Raw genomic sequence first — 19,429 nt, 5'->3', positions numbered from 1 at the left:
TCAGGCATAGTGGCAGTGGACCCCCATCCCCCCCCCAACCCACCGAGAGCCGTCGGATGCTCGGCACTTACCTCCTCACTAACTGGAGCGCCCGAATTGGACTTCTGTGCAGCGTGTCTGTTTCACGCCAATTCCGGATGGGCGAACGTGGTGGTAAAGGGGGAAGTGCCGGTAAGTTTGGGCGTGCAGCCCATTAAGTCAATTTAAATGCATGCTAATACATTTAAATGGCCATCACACTCGTTTCAGTTGCAGTCCCGATCGAGGCCATTTGCGGGCCTTGGTAAAGGGGAACCGGCGCGGAGGCCGGCGCGGATTACGCTCCTCACCTCATGCCCGACTTTACCAAGTTTTTGTGCCTGTTGGATGGTAAAATCGGGCCCATTGTGAGCCAAGTCCAATGTCTTCCTGGATAGAACCTCTTCCACAGATTCACCACTTACTCATTGAATTGTCTCCAAAGATTAGTTTGGGATTTACCCTCCTTGAAGTTTAGGCTGAGTTAGATAAGTTCTTGATTGGTAAGGGGATCAAAGGTTACGGGGAAAAGGTGGGAGAATGGGGGTTAAGAAACCTATCAGCCATGATCGAATGGCGGAGCTGACTTGATGGGCCGAATGGGCTAATTCTGCTTTATGGTCTATGAAGATTTGGCCTGAAATGTTGGCAAGGTGCTGATGCTCCAACAGGGGTCAGTGCAGTCCCCAAGGAATGGGGAAGAAGTTGCTCATTTTATTCCTATTTCTGATTGGGCAGTTCCGAGACTTCTGAAAATAAGAATGCGTCTGAGACGGTGGGAAAATCTTACCAAAAATATTTGAATTCCAGGATGGGTGGGAAAATGGGAGAGTTTCACATTCGTTTTTTAGGCAAGATCAAATTTGCTATCTTATCCACATTGTGCATTAAAAACCAGCAGAGACAGTTCCTCACCAGTAGGGGAAGGGAGGCAGGGCTTAATTCACCTGAATGCTGGCTGAGAACAGCAGAGGGCGTCATTGCGCATGTGCAGGTCTCTAGCAGCAGAGACCTGTTACTTAGCCAGCCTCCATTGCCTCCAAAAAGCACCCAGCCTCACAAACATAGCAACTCCCCCCCAGCTCCCGCAGGGGCCTGCAGCCTATCATGAACTCCTCGCCCACCCAGACCAATCACCTTCACCTTCCCTGCCCCCCCCCTGATGATCAGCAGTCAACTCCCCCCGTGATCGATAGCCAGACCCCCCGCCATGGCCAGCCCTGATTGTCCCCGTCCCTCCCCCCCTCTCATCCCAATGCAGAGTGGCAGCAAGTCCCCCCTCCCCATACCGATCACAACTGCAGAGTGCGCAGCACCCTCGCCCCCCCACTGACTGGCCCCCCATTAGGCCCTGCCCCCCTCAGACCTCACCCCCTTGGCACTGCCCGGTGCTCGGTAGGCACTGCCAGGGTGCTAGGCTGGCACTGCCAGGGTGCCAGGTGGGCACAGCCTGACCTCCCCGGAGGGCCTCAATGGCCTCTGGTTCTATCGGCGAGGCCATCACGTCTGGTCCCCGTTGCTGGGGACCAGCTGTGATTCTCACCAGAGATAAGCTCTCCCAGCAAGGCCACACAGGCAAGTGAGCCCGGATGATAACGTCCCGGGCTCATTAAAGCCGTGTAAACTCTGTTTTAAATATATTTAAAAAGTGTATTCAGCCTCACAATGGAAATGGACATGAGGCTTAGCTTGTCGGGTATCCGGTGCCGGTAAGATCACGAGAAGCAAGAAATCGGCGCAGACCTGGTTCCTTGACTCTTGCACGATCTAACCAGTCGGCCTCACCCAATGGTCAACACTGATAACAGGTTCAACAGAAACTGTAAACGGAACTTCCCACGCAATGAAATTTCCCCTGTGTTGAATGTAATGATATGAAATGATATGCGACATTCGTTAGATAGGAAGTGAGAAACTTTCCTACCCACTGCCATCTGGAATACTTTCTTTTTATCTTCTGTTCTTTCCTGCAGGCAGAATGGACACAAATATTTACATCACTCCTCCGCTCTAATGAGATTGCAATGTGTGACAGAATGCCAAAGATTTCAGAAGATTAAATATAATACGTACAACTTGTAACTGCATCCTCAGCTGATTATTGGTAAATTTTAGCGAGCGTGCAATTGACTGGAGGTAATATATCAGCATGCTAGGAGAGAGAGAACCCATTAATTAACAGGAACACACGCATTGTATCTTCATAATATGCAGAGTATGCACATACACATATATATGTATTATATACAGATTTTTTCTCTGGGTTGAATAAATTTACATCAGAGCTAAGGATTAGCTCTTTGTTAGGTTGCAATGTAGCTTCTTTGCATTTTTTTGGTCACACCAGCCATTGATCTACCAGGCAACCAAAGTCACACAATTATTATAGAGAAAAGGACAGAGAGGTACACCGCCTTTTAGGACCCCAGTACATCCGAAGAAGCACATTTTGAAGCATAGTCACTATTGTCATGTTGGAAATACTGCGAGCCAATTTTGACACAGTAAGCCCCCACAATCAGGAATGTGATAATGACCAGATAAGAACATAAGAACATAAGAAATAGGAGCAGGAGTAGGCCATCTGGCCCTTCGAGCCTGCCCCGCCATTCAACAAGATCATGGCTGATCTGAAGCGAATCAGTTCCACTTACCCGCCTGCTCCCCATATCCCCTAATTCCCTTATCGATCAGAAAACTATCTACCCGTGATTTAAACATATTCAACGAGGAAATCTACTTTTTAATCAGGTAAATGATTTTGTTCTCCTATTATCACAATCGAGCTATTTCACCTTTATGCCACTATCAGCACCTTCTTTAGTCATAGAATTCCTGCAGTGCAGAAGGAGGCCATTCGGCACATCGAGTCTGCACTGACCATAATCCCACCCAGGCCCTATTCCTGTAACCCCACATATTTACCATGCTAATCTCCCTGACACCAGGGGTAATTTAGCACGGCCAATCAACCTAACCCGCACATCTTTGGAGTGTGGGAGGAAACCGGAGCACCCGGAGGAAACCCACGCAGACACGAGGAGAAAGTGCAAACTCCACACAGACAGTGACCTGATGCCGGAATTGAACCCGGGTCCCTGGTGCTGTGAGGCAGCAGTGTTAACCACTGTGCCGCTTCGCATTCTTCATGTCCTTAATGCTACCATTAACACTCCCTTTGTCTTGTGTCCATGACATCTTTGTCAATCACACCTTAGCTCTGACCTTCTGTTCTGCTCCAACCACCTCCCCCACCTGCAAACGAAATAATTCTATCCCTCGTCAGTCATACGGAATCGAAACATTAACTTTGTTTCTCTTGCCACAGATGTGGCCAAACCTACTGAATTCATCCAGCATTTTCTGTTTTTATTTCCTCTTTAGTTAGGTTGGGTGAAGACAGAGCCCCTCTACTCTTCTCCAAAATACTGTAATGGGGTCTTTTAGGTCAACCGATGGTGGTAACCATGTTCACACATGTAGACAGGATTTCCACTGCGTTTTTAATGAAGTTAGTGGTGGAGTTGGAACAGCCCAAAGGGAAGCTTACAGACACTGCTGCAAAATATCACCCAGCTGCCACTGACAGTAACAATTGTATTTGAACTTCATCCTGAACAAAAATCCTCACAAAACACATTTAAGAAGTTAGCAGCCTTCTCAAGCGCCTCTGCAGCAACTTGAGCTCTCATCCAGACTAACACTCCAGCGCAGGGCTCAGGGAGTGCAACACCATTGGAGGTATCGACTTTCAGATAAGACAGGGCTCTGTCTGCTCTCTCAGACAGTAGTGAAAATTCCCACAGAACAATTCTGTCGAAGAGCAGGAACATTCACCTTGATGTTCTGACCAATATTCATCCCTCCATGATCATTAAAACAAATGTATTTCATTGCTTTGTGTGGGAGCTTTCTATGTGCAAATTGGCAGCTGCATTTCCTGTGTTATAAACATGACTACACGTGTGTTCCGAGGATGTGGCAATTGTAAGTTCCAAAGGGTGCTCCAAACTATGACTGATTCCGTGACCCCTTCCCTGTGGCCTTTAAATTTAAATTCACTCCTGTTGCATGTGTGCAGTGTAATGACCTCAACGTCACCCATGAGGTTGACCTCTTGGAGTATGAGCTCCCTGATCGAGGTATTGATTGCCTGCCCAATCAGGGAGTCTCAACATATACATACTGAGGACTGTCAGGGCTACTGACACTCTGGATTTTGACTTTGCACTTGAAGCATCAGTGGGGAGGCGATGGCCTAGTGGTTTATCGTTCGACTATTAATCCGGAAACTCGGCTAATGTTCTGGGTTCGAATCCCACCTTGGCAGATGGTGGAATTTGAATTCAAGAAAAAATATCTGGAATTAAGAATCTACTGATGACCATGAAACCACTGCGTTTTTAATGAAGTTAGTGGTGGAGTTGGAACAGCCCAAAGGGAAGCTTACAGACACTGCTGCAAAATAGCACGGTAGCACAGTGGTTGGCACTGCTGCTTCACATCTCCAGGGTCCCGGGTTCGATTCCCCGCTCGGGTCACTGTCTGTGTGGAGTTTGCACATTCTCCTCGTGTCTGCGTGGGTTTCCTCCGGGTGCTCCGGTTTCCTCCCACAGTCCAAAGATGTGCGGGTTAAGTTAATTGGCCAGGTTAAAAAAAAAATTGCCCCTTAGAGTCCTGGGATGCGTAGGTTAGAGGGATTAGCGGGTAAAATATGTGGGGGTAGGGCCTGGGTGGGATTGTGGTCGGTGCAGACTCGATGGGCCGAATGGCCTCCTTCTGCACTGTAGGGTTTCTATGTTTCTTTGTCGATTGTTGGGAAAACCCATCTGGTTCACCAATGTCCTTTAGGAAAGGAAATCTGCCGTCCTTACCCGGTCTGGCCTACATGTGACTCCAGAGCCACCGCAATGTGGTTGACTCTCAACTGCTCCCCAAGGGCAAGTAGGGATGGGCGATAAATGTTGCCAGCCAGCAATGCCCATGTCCCATTGGGATGAATAAAAAAAAGCAGTTTCAGGAGTGGAATTGAGTTTGTAAATAAAGAGAATCTGGTGAAGGGACACCTGAGGAGTTATTTCATGCACAAAGACAATACAGTGAAGATTATGACTTCTAAATGCCATAAATCCAGCCAAACTCGGCTGTACTCGTACTTACAAAAGTAATAGCAGGGCGGGAAGAGCCACCACAGGGCTGGTGACATAACCCATCACAGTGTTGAACCAGACAGGGAAATCATTGACTATCGTCTCAGACACAATGTCATAAATTTTATCTTGACCGCTGTTTAAGAAGAACAACAAAATCTGCATTACCATTTGCTAGAAGACCATAAGACGTAGGAGCAGTCTGCTCCATTCAATGAGATCATGACTAATCTGATATAATCCTCAACATCACCTTCCTGTATTATTCCCATCACCCTTGATTCCCTTACTGACCAAAAATATGTCTACCTCAGCCTTGAACAGACTTAATGACCCAACCTCTACAGCTCTCTGCAGTATGGCTGGCAAAGTGGTGAGCACTGCTGCCTCACAGCGCCAGGGGACCCGGGTTCGATTCCCGGCTTGGGTCACTGTCTGTGTGGAGTCCACATATTCGCCCCGTGTCTGTGTGGATTTCATCGGGGTGCTCCGGTTTCCTCCCACAGTCCGAAAGATGTGTTGGCTAGGTGCATTGGCCATGTTAAATTCTCCCTCAGTGTACCCGAGCAGGAGTGAGGCGACCAGGGGAATTTCACAGTAACTTCGTTGCAATGTTAATGTAAGATCCTTGTGACACTAATAAATAAACTTTAAAGAACTCCACAGGTTCATTACCCTCTGCGAGAAGAAATTCCTCCTCATTTCTGTCTTAAATTGCTATGATGTCGCTTCAATAAACAAGGCTTCTGTTCTAGCATTGAAAAGTAAGAATCTTTTTATGAAGACTTGGTATTAAAGAGCTATTACCTAAATGGCCCACAGGTTGGCGAGGGCCTGTATCTTGCTATAGCGAAGACAGTTGGCAGCATACACAGGAAAAGCATGAACAGGGTCATGGCCAGATAGAAATTATTCGACCTGGGAGGGAAACAAAATGCAATATGATCAAATCATTCGTTATCACCACTGACTGCAGGAACAGAGTAACTCTGTGGAGTCTCCACTCTTGTGGATTGTAACTCGATGAACAGAAAGGATTGTGTGGGAAAGCTGATGCCTTTGGTTCACATTGCCCATGATATTCAGGCAACTAAAACCTCAGATATGAAAGCAATGTACCACAAATGCTGAAAACCTGAAGAACAATTGCTGGTAATATTCTGGCAGAATCTGAGGAGGGAGCAAGTTGAAGTTTTGTCTTAATGATCTTTCACCAGATCAAAAACCTTTCACCCCTACATCCAATTTTCCACTGAGCTGAGTCTACATGGTCAAAGTGTCATCTGGATGAATCCATCCTCTTGAATCATTACTCAGTATTTACTTATTTAATCCAATTTGGTGGCCAGCAACCTTCCCAGCTTTGTCCCAGTAAGAATTCTGGGTAAATGTTAACCCTCACTGTGGATAGAATTGGCCTGGTTAATTTAGACTGCGAACACAGAGGTGGACAAAAGAGACGCAAAAGAGAAAACCTTCAGGTGAGGTCAGAGATTCAAAGAAATTACATCCGGTTCTGCACAGAAGATAATGGTGGAATTCTCCGGCCGTTCACACCGGTGGGATTCTCCGGTTCCACCGGCACCGCACCCCCAACCGTGGGTTTCCCGTCAGCATGAGGTGACGTCAATGGGAATTCCCATTGACAGCGGCGGGACCAGAGAATACCACGGCTAGCAAACAACGTGCCACCTCCCGCCGGTGGGAAACATGCGGCTGGGAGGCTGGAGAATCTCGCCCGTTATTACAGCACAGAAGGAGGCCATTCAGCCCATTGTGTCTGTGCTTGCTTTTTGAAAGAGCTAACCAGTTAGACCCGCTCCCCTATTCTTTCTTAATCATTCTGCATTATTTTCTTTTCCAGTATATATCCAATTCCCTTTTGAATATTATCTTGGAGTCTGCTTCCACCATCCATTAAGGTGGTGCATTCCAGATCTTAACAACTCACAAGATAAAATAATTTCCCCATATCTCTCCCTTGCTCTTTTTGCCAAATTTCTTAAATCTGTTTCCTCTGGTTGCTAGCCCTTCACTAGGCAAGCAAATAAACTCTTACCAAAGGCGATTGATATTTCATTGATTAACTCTGGATCTATAATTGGTTTACGTCTGGATGGAGGAGGCATAAATACAATTTACACCTTAAATCCAAGGGTGTTGCTGAGAACCTCACCTTTCTTCCCTCTAGATTTGACTTTTACAATCCACTCCTGATCACTTTCTACCCTCTTTACACTTATGCTCACCCAGAACTCTACTGCCCATACCTAACCCGCACCAACACCCTGGGTTCACTGACCTCCATTGGCTCTCAGTTTGACAATATCACAAATTTAAAATTATCACCCTTATTTCCAAATCCCCTCATGGCCTCTCTTCAGCCCCACAACCCTCTGAGATATCCGCACTCCTCTAACTTGACCCCCAGACCTTTCTCAATTTTAATTGCTCCAGCATTGGTGTTGTACCCTCAGCTGCATGGGCCCCTTGCTCCAGAATCCACACCCCCCCCCACGACCTCTCTGCCTCTCGTTTCCCCCTTTAAAAAACTCGGAAAAATACCATTGAGACCAGCTTGGTCACCGGCTTTGAAATCTCTTTGTGTAGCTCAGTTGCTCCTGTGAAGGGCCTTAGACATTTATTACATTGAAGATGCATTCCAAGTCCAGGCTGCAGTGACTCAATCATTTCGGGGAAAGTACTCTAAGATGCTCACTTACCATCACTAACTTGCTTTGATTCTCATCATTGGCTACATCCAAAGGGCCTAAGACCATCTCTCCTCAGGTACCTCCCTGCAGGACCTAGCTCATTCTTACATCTCACTGCCACTTCTCTTCAAATCTGATTCTGCAAATCTCGCTCCGAGAACCTTGTGTTATCTCTGCATTTTTAAAATTATAATCATGTGCTGTTCATGCCAGCTGAAAATATGATGATGAATGAAACATAACATGGAATCATGCTTCTGCAGTGTAGGGACTCTATGGACGGAATTTTAACAGCACGTCCGCGTGACGTTCGTACGATCCTGCTCGAGGCCAACGGAGAATACCGTTCTCCGAACCTCGCCCTTCCCCGAATCGGGACGGGAGTGCCAGTAAAATTTGGGCCCATGATTCTAAGAGACAGAAATGATTTCACTCCCCATCAGCACGTGTTGTATTCTAATATTTCTGCCCATTTGTTAAGAGTTTCTAATTTAGTTACTGATAACTGGATGTTAATCGATGGAGAATATAACAGTAGCAGGTTGCTCATCCAAAAAATACATTTTCTGGGAATTTCCTTGGGATAGCTGCCACACGATCAGGATTCCTGTCAAAGCTCTCTCTCTCTGAAAGCTCCAAGCTTTTAACCCAAGTCAAAGCAAGTATGCCTGGATTTTCTAACTATGTTGAAAGAGTGATTTAAGTCAATGGGAGAAAAATTGCTACACAGAGACTTCGAGGAAATTCCCAAGTCTTGCCAGTACCACTGCACACAGCAAAATCTTTGGAAGCGAATCCATGTTCTGGAGTTCCCTCGCTTTGACTCCTACTCCAGGGAATTGGAACTTTGGGATTGTAGCTCCACCATTGATATAAGCTCCCCACAAAGCTATGAATCACCCATGACACATCATCAACTCTGAGATCCTAAAAATCCAGGTGATTCGAGTGAGCACATAGTCTTCTGATGAGAGAAGTGAAGTTGAGAAACATCTACATTAATTAGATAGAGACAAGGGAGTGGTGTAATTAGGTTATTACTTTAACAAAGGTGTTTAAGTTGGTAAGCATGCGTTAGTCAGAGCGTTATTTAAGAAGGGTAGGAAGGATAACCCGGGAAATTATAGGCCGGTGAGCTTGACGTCCGTGGTCGGGAAGTTGTTGGAGAGGATTCTTAGAGACAGGATGTATGCGCATTTAGAAAGGAATAAACTAATTAACGATAGTCAGCATGGTTTTGTGAGAGGGAGGTCATGCCTCACTAACCTGGTGGAGTTTTTTGAAGAAATGACTAGAATGGTTGACGAGGGAAGGGCCGTGGATGTCGTCTATATGGACTTTAGTAAAGCGTTTGACAAAGTCCCTCATGGTAGGTTGGTGCAAAACGTTGGATCTCATGGGATAAAGGCGGAGGTGGCTAGATGGGTGGAGAACTGGCTTGGTCACAGAAGACAGAGGGTGGTAGTGGAAGGGTCTTTTTCCGGTTGGATGCCTGTGACTAGTGGTGTTCCGCAGGGCTCTGTATTGGGACCTCTGCTGTTTGTGATTTATATAAACGACCTGGAAGAAGGTGTAACTGGGGTGATCAGTAAGTTTGTGGACGACACAAAAATGGCTGGACTTGCAGATAGTGAGGAACATTGTCAGAGGCTACAGAAGGATATAGATAGGCTGGAAATTTGGGCAAAGAAATGGCAGATGGAGTTCAATCCCGATGAATGCGAAGTGATGCATTTTGGTAGAACTAACGTCGGGGGGAGCTATACGATAAATGGCAGAACCATAAAGGGTGTAGATATGCAGAGGGACCTGGGTGTGCAAGTCCACAGATCCTTGAAGGTGACGTCTCAGGTGGAGAAGGTGGTGAAGAAGGCATATGGCATGCTTGCCTTTATAGGATGGGGCATAGAGTATAAAAGTTGGGGTCTGTTGTTGCAGTTGTATAGAATGTTGGTTCGGCCGCATTTGGAATACTGTGCCCAGTTCTGGTCGCCACACTACCAGAAGGACGTGGAGGCTTTAGAGAGAGTACAGAGGAGGTTTACCAGGATGTTGCCTGGTATGGAAGGGCTTAGTTATGAGGAGAGATTGGGTAAACTGGGGTTGTTTTCACTGGAAAGACGGAGGATGAGGGGTGACCTAATAGAGGTGTATAAAATTATGAAAGGCATAGATAGGGTGAACGGTGGGAAGCTTTTTCCCAGGTCGGCGGTGACGTTCACGAGGGGTCATAGGTTCAAGGTGAGGGGGAGAGAAGTTTAACACGGATATCAGGAGGACGTATTTTACACAGAGGGAGGTGGGGGCCTGGAATGCGCTGCCAGGCAAGGTGGTGGAGGCGGACACACTGGGAATGTTTAAGACTTATCTAGATAGCCACATGAACGGAGTGGGAATGGAGGGATACAAAAGAATGGCCTAGTTTGTACCAGGGAGTGGCGCGGGCTTGGAGGGCCGAAGGGCCTGTTCCTGTGCTGTATTGTTCTTTGTTCTTTGACACAAACTGTCACAAGCATTTTATTATTCTGTTTAATCCAGTGATTTCTTAATATCTTCTAATTAGGTTCAGTATTGCACTGTTACCATATCCAACACATTTGTGGGGCGGCAGGGTGGCACAGTGGTTAGCACTGCTGCCTCACAGCACCAGGGACCTGGGTTTGATTCCTGGCTTGGGTCACTGTGTGGAGTTTGCAGTCTCCCTGTGTCCGCATGGGTTTCTTCCGGGTGATCCAGTTTCCTCCCACACTCCAAAGGTTTTCCGGTTAGGTTGATTGGCCATACTAAATTGCTCCTTAAAGTCAGGGGGTTAGTAGGGTAAATAAGTAGGGTTATGGGGATAGGGCTTGAGTGGGATTGTGGTCGGTGCACCCTTGATGGACCAAATGGCCTCCTTCTGCACTGTAGGGATTCTATAATTCTATTCTATAACAATTCATTCACTGTTGTTAGGGTGCCAGATCGGAAACCCAAGATATATTATGAAGCCAGACTAGACCCCAACACTTTTCTATTTTAGCATCAGTGTGAGGGTAAGATGTTTCACTCCAGGTGTGATTCTACTCACCAACGAGGGAGCTTTTATCAAAACATACTTTATTTACTAACACAGTTTAACTATAACAAATGAAATAGCTTAGTCATGGGAAGGCAGTGGCGTAGTGGTATTGTCACTGGACTAGTAATCCAGAGACCCAGGATAATGCTCTGGGGACCCAGGTTCAGATCCCATCGTGGCAGATGGTGAAATTTGAATTCAATAAAAGTGTAAATTTGTTAAAAAGTCAACTGATGACCATGAAACAATTGTCAATTGTTGTAAAAACCCATCTGGTTCACTAATGTCCTCTAGGGAAGGAAATCTGCCATTCTTGCCTGCTCTGGCCTACATGTGATACCAGATCCACTGCAATGTGGTTGTCTCTCAAATGCCCTTAGGGATGGGCAAAAAATGTTGGCCCAGCCAGCGATGCCCACACCCCATGAACAAAATTTTTAAAAACATTAACAGTTGAACAATGCTCCATATAATTATAGAATCGCTGCAGTGCAGAAGGAGGCCATTCATCCTATCAAGTCTGCACCGACTCTGCAACAGAGCATCTTACCCAGGCCCTAAAGCCCTAACCCAACATATTTACCCTGCTAATCCCCCTAACTTATACATCTTTGGACACTAAGGAGCAATTTAGCATGGTCAATCCACCTAACCTGCACATCTTTGGACAATGAGAGGAAACTGGAACACCCAGAGGAAACCCACGTAGACATGGGGAGAATGTGCAAACTCCACACAGACAGTCACCCAAAGCTGGAATCAAACCTGGATCCCTGGCGCTGTGAGGCAACTGTGTTAATCACTGTGCCACCATGCCACCCTTAAAATGAAAGGAAACAATTTTAAGTTCTAACTTATCACTACACAGTTCCAATCAAGCAATATTTCTCTTATAGACACTCTTTAAACATAGTTAGCAAAACACAGGCATACTTGCTTTAACAGGTTTGGAGTTTTCAGAGAGAGAGAATGAGTTTCAGCAGTTTGCAGAAGATCTCTGACTTCAAGTAATTCCCAGCCAGGAACTCCACTCCAAAACTAGTTAGCAAATCCAGGCATACTTGCTTTTCTTAGGTTTACAGGCTTGGAGCTTTCAGAGAAGGCGGCACGGCAGCACAGTGGTTAGCACTGCTGCTTCACAGCTCCAGGGACCTGGGTTCGATTCCCGGCTTGGGTCACTGTCTGTGTGGAGTTTGCACATTCTCCTCGTGTCTGCGTGGGTTTCCTCCGGGTGCTCCGGTTTCCTCCCACAGTCCAAAGATGTGCGGGTTAGGTTGATTGGCCATGCTAAAATTGCCCCATAGTGTCCTGAGATGCGTAGGTTAGAGGGATTAGCGGGGGGATATGGGGGTAGGGCCTGGGTGGGATTGTGGTCGGTGCAGACTCAATGGGCCAAATGGCCTCTTTCTGTGCTGTAGGGTTTCTATGATTCTATGAGAGAGAGAGCTTTGAGAAGCCTGCACAATTCTCCTAACTTCAACCAGGACAGCCAAACACCAACTCTTTTCAAAAGACTGTTTCGCTTCTGCACTAAATCCAGGACTGCCCCATATGACCCTGTCTATTAACCTCGCCTGAAATTCCAGGAGAACTTAAATAAACAAAAGGTCGATTAACTCCACAATGTAATGCATTCCAAACTAAAATCAGCTATTGTGCTGTTTTCTCAGCTGCATGTTTTCCCAGACAATCCGACTGCTTGTTACAAAACACTGCATCTTAAAGCAATCCTCCTCAAACATGACATATGTTAATAGCACAGTATCATCACACTATTGAAGATGGAGCTGTTTATATGGTGTACTAACCTTGAAGCTCGGAATACCTGCTGATGTGGAACATTGCAAGTTAAGACTGCCCAACTCCTTAGGTACATGAGGCCAATCAGTTTGAGAACGTTGAATGCTGGAAGACAGGGTGAGAAGAAAGCACCCATCCTAGAATTTGAAGTCACAAAGAAAAAGAAATGGGAAAAGCCGGAAGTCTGAAGTAACAATGTGCTGAAAACATGCAGCAAGTCAGTCAGCAGCTGCCGAGAAGAAGGATGGGTTGTTGTGCCGGGTTTAGACCCTTCATCATTAGGAAGAGCCTACACTCAAAATATTGATTGGTCTCTTCTCTGACTGAGCTGCTGCATATTTCCAATTGCTTCTCTTTTTATTCATAGATTTTTACTGTGGCAACTATGATACCTATTCCATGAAAATTACAAGGCAGAAACTGGCAACTCTCATCAATCATAATATTTACCTGACCTGTTCCGATATCCCTTCAGCCTCTTTTCCTTTGTGTATCTATTGAATCTGACCTTGAATACTGATTTCAGGTGGGATTTTCCACTCCCCCCAAAGCATGCTCTGTGGAAGCGGCCTGCCATTAGCCAGCTGCAGGAATGTCTGGTCCTGGGGTTTTCTGTCGTTCAGACCCCTCGGCCGCCGGGGAACCCATGGCAGGGGGAGTGTTTCCACTGGCAGGGCCGGACGAACCTGTCAGTGGGAATGGCCAGGAAGTCCCACCACTAGTTTCCACCTCCATCAATAACCCTGAAAATAAATCTCACAGCCTCGCCACTCTCTGTTTTGAAGGTGTTGCTTCTTCCCTCTTAGGAATAGGACCTTAGGGAGTATTGTGGAACAGTGGGAACTTGGAGTTCAGGTGCACGGTTCTCTAAAGGTGGAGTCACAGGTAGATAGGGCAGTGAACAAGGCTTTTGGCATTCTGGCCTTCATCAGTCAGGGCACTGAGTATAGAAGTTGGGAAGTTTTGTTGCAGTCGTACAGGACATTGATGAGGCCGCATCTTTTTTTTTAGTTTATTTATTAGTGTCACAAGTAGGCTTACATTAACACTGCAATGAAGTTACTGTGAAAATCCCCTAGTCGCCACACTTCGCCGCCTGTTCGGGTACACTGAGGGAGAATTTAGCATGGCCAATGCACCTAACCAGTACGTCTTTCGGACTGTGGGAGGAAACCAGAGCTCCCAGAGGAAACCCACGCAGACACGGGGAGAACATGCAGACTCCGCACAGTGACCCAAACCGGGAATCGAACCCGGGTCTCTGGCGCTGTGAGGCAGCAGTGCTCACCACTGTGCCACCTTGCCACTGGAGTATTGTGTTCAGTATTGGTCGCCTTGCTCTAGGAAAGATGTTATCAATCTGGAGAGAGTGCAGAAAAGATTTACAAGGATGTTGCCAGGACTCGAGGGACTGAATTATAGGGAGAGATTGGACGGGCTAGGACTTTTTTATTTGGAGCGTAGGAGACTGAGGGGTGATCTTATAGAGGTGTACAAGATCATGAGAGGCGTACAAGATCATGAGAGGCATGGATAGGGTGAATGCACTCAGTCTTTTTCCAGGGTTGGGGAATCGAGAACTAGAGGGCATAGGTTTAAGTTAAGAGGGGAAAGAATTAATGGAAACCGGAGGAGCAATTTTTTTACACAGAGGGTGGTGCGTGTGTGGAATGAGCTGCCGGAGGAAGTGGTTGAGGCAGGAACATTGACAACATTTAGAAGGCATTTGGACAGATACATGGATAGGAAAGGTTTGGAGGGATATGGGCCAAATGCAGGCAAATGGGGTTAGCTTAGATGGGCATTTTAGTCGGCATGGACCAGTTTGGGCCATTGATTCTATGATTCTCTGTTTTAAACCTCTGGTGTTTAATCTCAGTTCAGGGGCCCCTCAGCTACTGAAACAACCTGCTTCTATCTACATGGCTCCAGACTTTCAGAATTTTAATGTATTGGTATAATAAAAAATGGCAGCACGGTGGTACAGTGGTTAGCACTGCTGTCTCACAGCACCAGGGACCCGGGTTCAATTCCGGCCTTGGGTCACTGTCTGTGTGGAGTTTGCACATTCTCTTCGTGTCTGCGCGGGTTTCCTCCGGGTGCTCCTGTTTCCTCCCACAGTCCAAAGATGTGCAGGTTAGGTTGATTGGCCATGCTAAATTGCCCCTTAGTGTCGGTGGGATTCGCAGGGTAAATATGTGGGGTTACGAGGATAAGGGCTGGGTGGGATTTACAGTGGGCGCAGGTTCAATGGGCCGAATGGCCTCCTCCTGCACTGTAGGGATTCTATGAAAAAAGTGGCAACTCAGACAATGACATCATTTCTGCTCAGATTTCACATCATTATTTCTTTTTAAAGTGTGCCATGATAAGACTTTTAAACACCTCGGTAAACCTGTTGCAGCTTTAGCTTTTGTGTGGGAGGAATATTGGAATTAATCTGTTAGTTGCACGAGGTACATTTGCCAGTTACTGTCCTAGGAATGAAGCTATGAGATGGCAATGAGTGGCTCAGATGGAGCTGGATAGGACCAAACCTAGGGCGTGCAATCCAAAGAGATACTGTGCACTAAATTAGATTATAAGACTACAAGACATAGGAGTAGAAGTAGGCCATTTGGCCCATCAAGGCTACTCCATTCAATGAGATCATGATTGATCTGATGTGATAACCCTTAACTCCACTCTCCTGCCTTACCTCATACCCCTGGATTCCCTTACTGATAAAAAAATCTGTCTATCTCCGCCTTGAACATACTTAATGCCCCAGCCTCTACAGCCCTCTGTGGGAAAGAATTCCACAGATTCACAACCCTCTGAGAGAAGAAATTCCTCCTCATCTCTGTCTTAAATGGGTAACCCCTTATTGTGAGACTTTGCCCTCTGGTCCTAGAGTCTCCCACAAGGGGAAACAACCTCTCAGCATATACTCTGTTAAGCCTCCCTGAGAGTGCTATAAATCTCAATAAGGTCACCTCTCATTCTTCTAAACTCCAATGAGTACAGGCCCAACTTACTCAACCTTTCCTCATTTGTAAATCCCTCCATACCCGGGATCGACCTAGTGAACCTTCTCTGGACTGCCTCCAGTGCCAGTGTATCTTTCCTTAGATAAAGGACCAAAACTGTTGACAGTAGTCCAGATGTAGCCTAACTAGTGCCTTGTATAGTTTTGGCAAGACTTCTCTATATTTATACTCTATTCCCTTTGAAATAAAGGCCAACATTCCATTAGCCTTCCCTATTGCCTGCTGAAGTTGGATGCTAGCTTTGTGTGATTGGTGAACGAGGACCCAAATCCCTCTGTGCTGAGTTGCTAACGGCACAAAGTTCATATTCACCTGATTGAGCAGACAAAAGCGAGGATATTAAATCTGTGTGAAACACTGCTTTGGCCTCAACTGGAGAATTGCGTCCCATTCTAGGCAGCACACTTTGGGAAAGATGTGAAGGCATTGGAAAGAGTGCAGAAAAGATTCACGAGAATGGTTCCAGGGATGAGGAAGTTCAGTCACGTAAAAAGATGGGAGAAGTTGGGACTGTTCTCCTTGGAGAAGAGAAGATTTGAGGGGAGATTTGGTAAACATGTTCAAAATCTGGACAGGGTAGATGGGGAGAGAAACTGTTTCCCCAACATACATCGGCCCAAGGAGCTATGGCGGCATGAGGGAAAACCTTTTTCACGCAGCGAGTGGTTAGGTCTGAGGTACATGACCTGAGAGTGTGGTGGAGGGAGGGTCAATTGAGGCTTTCAAAACAGAACTGGAGCATTATCTGAAAAGGAAAACAAAATGTAGAAAGGACAGGGGAGTGGCACAAGGTGAATTGCTCCTTCATAGAGCCAGCACTAATGCGATGGCTTCCTTTTGTGTTGTAATCATGCTATGATAACACTGATAACTACACTAAACTCTGATATCATTAGCCCTTAACCCTCAAAATATCTAAAATTAATTATAATTTTTCAATTGCTGTTACATTGAGAGAGAGGAATTATCCGCGCAGCACGCCATTTTGGATACAGTTTGAATGGTAGAATAGGTTCGATGGGCTGAATGGCCCACTACTGTTCCAAGGTTTTGGTTTTAATACGCCTTGATTTGTTCTAATCACCCGTGAGGATCTCTTGTATGAGTTCTGCTGCGTACCATATCATTCCCTGATTATAGATCAGATGCAAGACATTCTCAGCAATCTTGAACTCTCCGTACTCGGGCTGCAAGAGATTTGAAATGAAAGATGAGAAGCTGCTGTGAGCAGACAGTGAGAATGGTGCAACAACTCAATCTGAACAATACTCACAAATTTAGTCTCCAGATCCCAGCACCAGCAATCACTCAGGAATCGCACGAATAATCCCCGGATGAAATCGATGAGGAGGATACTGCCCACAGTGAACAGCATGTCAATGATTGACAGCTTCAGCATCTCCTGAAGATAGAAATGACTCTTTATTCCACTGTGTGCTGGACACAAGAACAACAGTTTGCGTGCCTGGCTTGCCACAATGGGCTATGCGGTGATCTTCTTTGCTGTTTGGTTACAGAGACTGTAACTACAATGTTCAGCCGGTGACACTTTACTGTGATCTTTCTAGCAATGAATGATGGAGTAAGCCAATCATATCCCTGGATATTGCCCCCCCCCTCCACCCCCAGATTTTACCAACGCCCCCCGCTCCCCCTCCCCGCTCCCGCCACACCCACCTCAGACAGCACCAATCATCACCCCCGGATATCACCCTACCCCCTGCTTGATCACCGCCCCGGACATTGCGCCCCCATCAACCCCCGATTGCTCTCCCAGCCGATCAACCCACCCCCCCTCCCCGCAGAGTCCCCCCATCCCTTCCCCTCTGTGGAACTCCCCCCCCCCCCCCCGCCTTTTCCCCTTCTCCCATGGCTCCGTCCCTCAGGCCCCACCACTTGGGCCCACTTCCCCTCAAGCACCACCCCCTGTTGGGCAGTGCCAAGGTGCTAAGTGGGCACTGCCAGAGTTTCAGGCTGGCAGTGCCACAGGGGCACTGCCTGTCCCTGCCCCTGACCACTCGGGAGCTTCAGTGGCTTCCAATCCTCCCGGCAAGGCCACCAATGGGGACCAGACGTGATCCTCACCGATCGACTGGTGGGATGAGCTGATAAGATCACCCCCAGGATCTTAACCTCAACAAAGGAAACTCTGAGGGTTTGAGGGGAAAGTTGGATACGGCGGATTGGGAAGCTACGCTAAGAGGTGTGATGGTAGATAGGTAACAGCCATCATTTAAAGCACTAATACATCATTTACAATAAAAATACATTCATTTAATGCATAAAAACACAGCAAGGAAAGTGTTCCAACTGTGGCTGATGAAAGAAATTAAGGGTTGCCTTCGATCAAAGGGAGAGTTGTATAAAATAACCAAAATAATGGTAAGAATGGGGACTGGGTGTATTTTAGAATTCTGCAAAGGAGGACCAAGAAAAAGATAAAGAAAGGGAAAATAGAATATAAGAATAAAGTCATGAGAAACTTAAAAATGGACTGTAAAAGCTTCAATAGGTATGTAAAAAGGAATAGGTTATCAAAAACAAATGTGGGCCCATTACAAGCAGATTTACAATGAATATTAAATAATGAAAAGGCAGAGAAACTAAACATATACTTTACGTCTGTCTTTGTGGAGTTAAATATTAAAAACCTTCCAGAAATAATGGAGAACCAAGGGACTACTATAAAGGAAGAACTACAAGGTATTAATATTGGTAAAACAAAAAGTACTAGAGAAATTAATGGAAAATTAATGGACAGTTAACTGGGCAGTTAAGAAATAATGATAGGATTGGGCAGAGTCAACATGGATTTGTGAAAGGGAAATCATACTTAATAAACCCATTGAGAGTTTTCTGAGGCTATAAATAGCAGAATAGATAAGGGGAAACTAGTGGATATGATATATTTCGATTTTGAGAAAGCTTTTACCAAGGCCCCACACAAGAGATTTGTAAACAACATTAGACCATTTGGGATTGGGAGGAATATATTGACATGGATCAAGAACTGGTTAATGGACAGAAGGCAGAGAGCAGGAATAAATAGGTCATTTCAGGACAGCAGGGTGTAACTAGTGGGTGCCACAAGGATCAGTGCTTGGGCCCCAGCTATTCACAATCTGTTATCAATGATTTGGGTGTGGGGATTAAATGTAATATTTCCAGTTTGAGGATGACACAGGTGGGAGTGTGAGTTGTGAGGAGGATGCAAAGATGCTTCAAGTGGAGTTGGAGAGGTTAAGTGAGCAGGCAAAAATTTGGCAGATGGAAGACAATGTGGAGAAATGGGAGGTTATCCACTTTGGAAGGAAAAACTGAAATATAGATTTTTTAAATGGTGAGAGTGTTGAACTTCAAAGGGACTCGTGTGTCTTTGTTCATGAGTCACTGAAAGTTAACCTTCAGCTTGAGCAGATAATGAGGAAAGCAAATGTTATACTGGCCTTTATTACAAGTAGATTTGAGTACAGGAGTAAAGATGTCTTACTGCGATTAAATAGAGCCTTGGTGACACCTCACCTGAAGTGTTGTGCACATTTTAGTCTCCTTAAGGAAAGATATAGGGCAGAATTTTACTGGCATGTACGCCCAAGGTTCGTACGATCCTGCCCGAGGTCAACGAAGAATGCCATTCTCCGAGGCTTGCCAATCCCTAGA

The 19,429-nt window shown here is 46.0% G+C and overlaps 1 protein-coding gene across 1 annotated transcript in view; it reads right to left on the bottom strand.

Moving 5' to 3' along the window:
* Window positions 1-19,429, bottom strand: part of tmc3 (transmembrane channel like 3) — a 99,396-nt gene that overhangs the window by 19,089 nt on the left and 60,878 nt on the right. Inside the window, exons 14-20 of the mRNA XM_078241031.1 lie at window positions 17,043-17,171; window positions 16,889-16,956; window positions 12,749-12,877; window positions 5,976-6,086; window positions 5,179-5,304; window positions 2,092-2,170; window positions 1,943-1,985 (exon numbers count right to left, since the gene is read on the bottom strand). Coding sequence (XP_078097157.1) covers window positions 1,943-1,985; window positions 2,092-2,170; window positions 5,179-5,304; window positions 5,976-6,086; window positions 12,749-12,877; window positions 16,889-16,956; window positions 17,043-17,171 — 685 coding nt within the window. The remainder of the gene's footprint in view (window positions 1-1,942; window positions 1,986-2,091; window positions 2,171-5,178; window positions 5,305-5,975; window positions 6,087-12,748; window positions 12,878-16,888; window positions 16,957-17,042; window positions 17,172-19,429) is intronic.

The sequence above is a fragment of the Mustelus asterias genome, chromosome 24 (genome assembly GCF_964213995.1).
Source record: "Mustelus asterias chromosome 24, sMusAst1.hap1.1, whole genome shotgun sequence".
NCBI classification, from domain to species: Eukaryota; Metazoa; Chordata; class Chondrichthyes; order Carcharhiniformes; family Triakidae; genus Mustelus; species Mustelus asterias.
The sequence above is the reverse complement of the archived record's forward strand: the minus strand, read 5'-3'. Positions and strand labels throughout refer to the sequence as shown.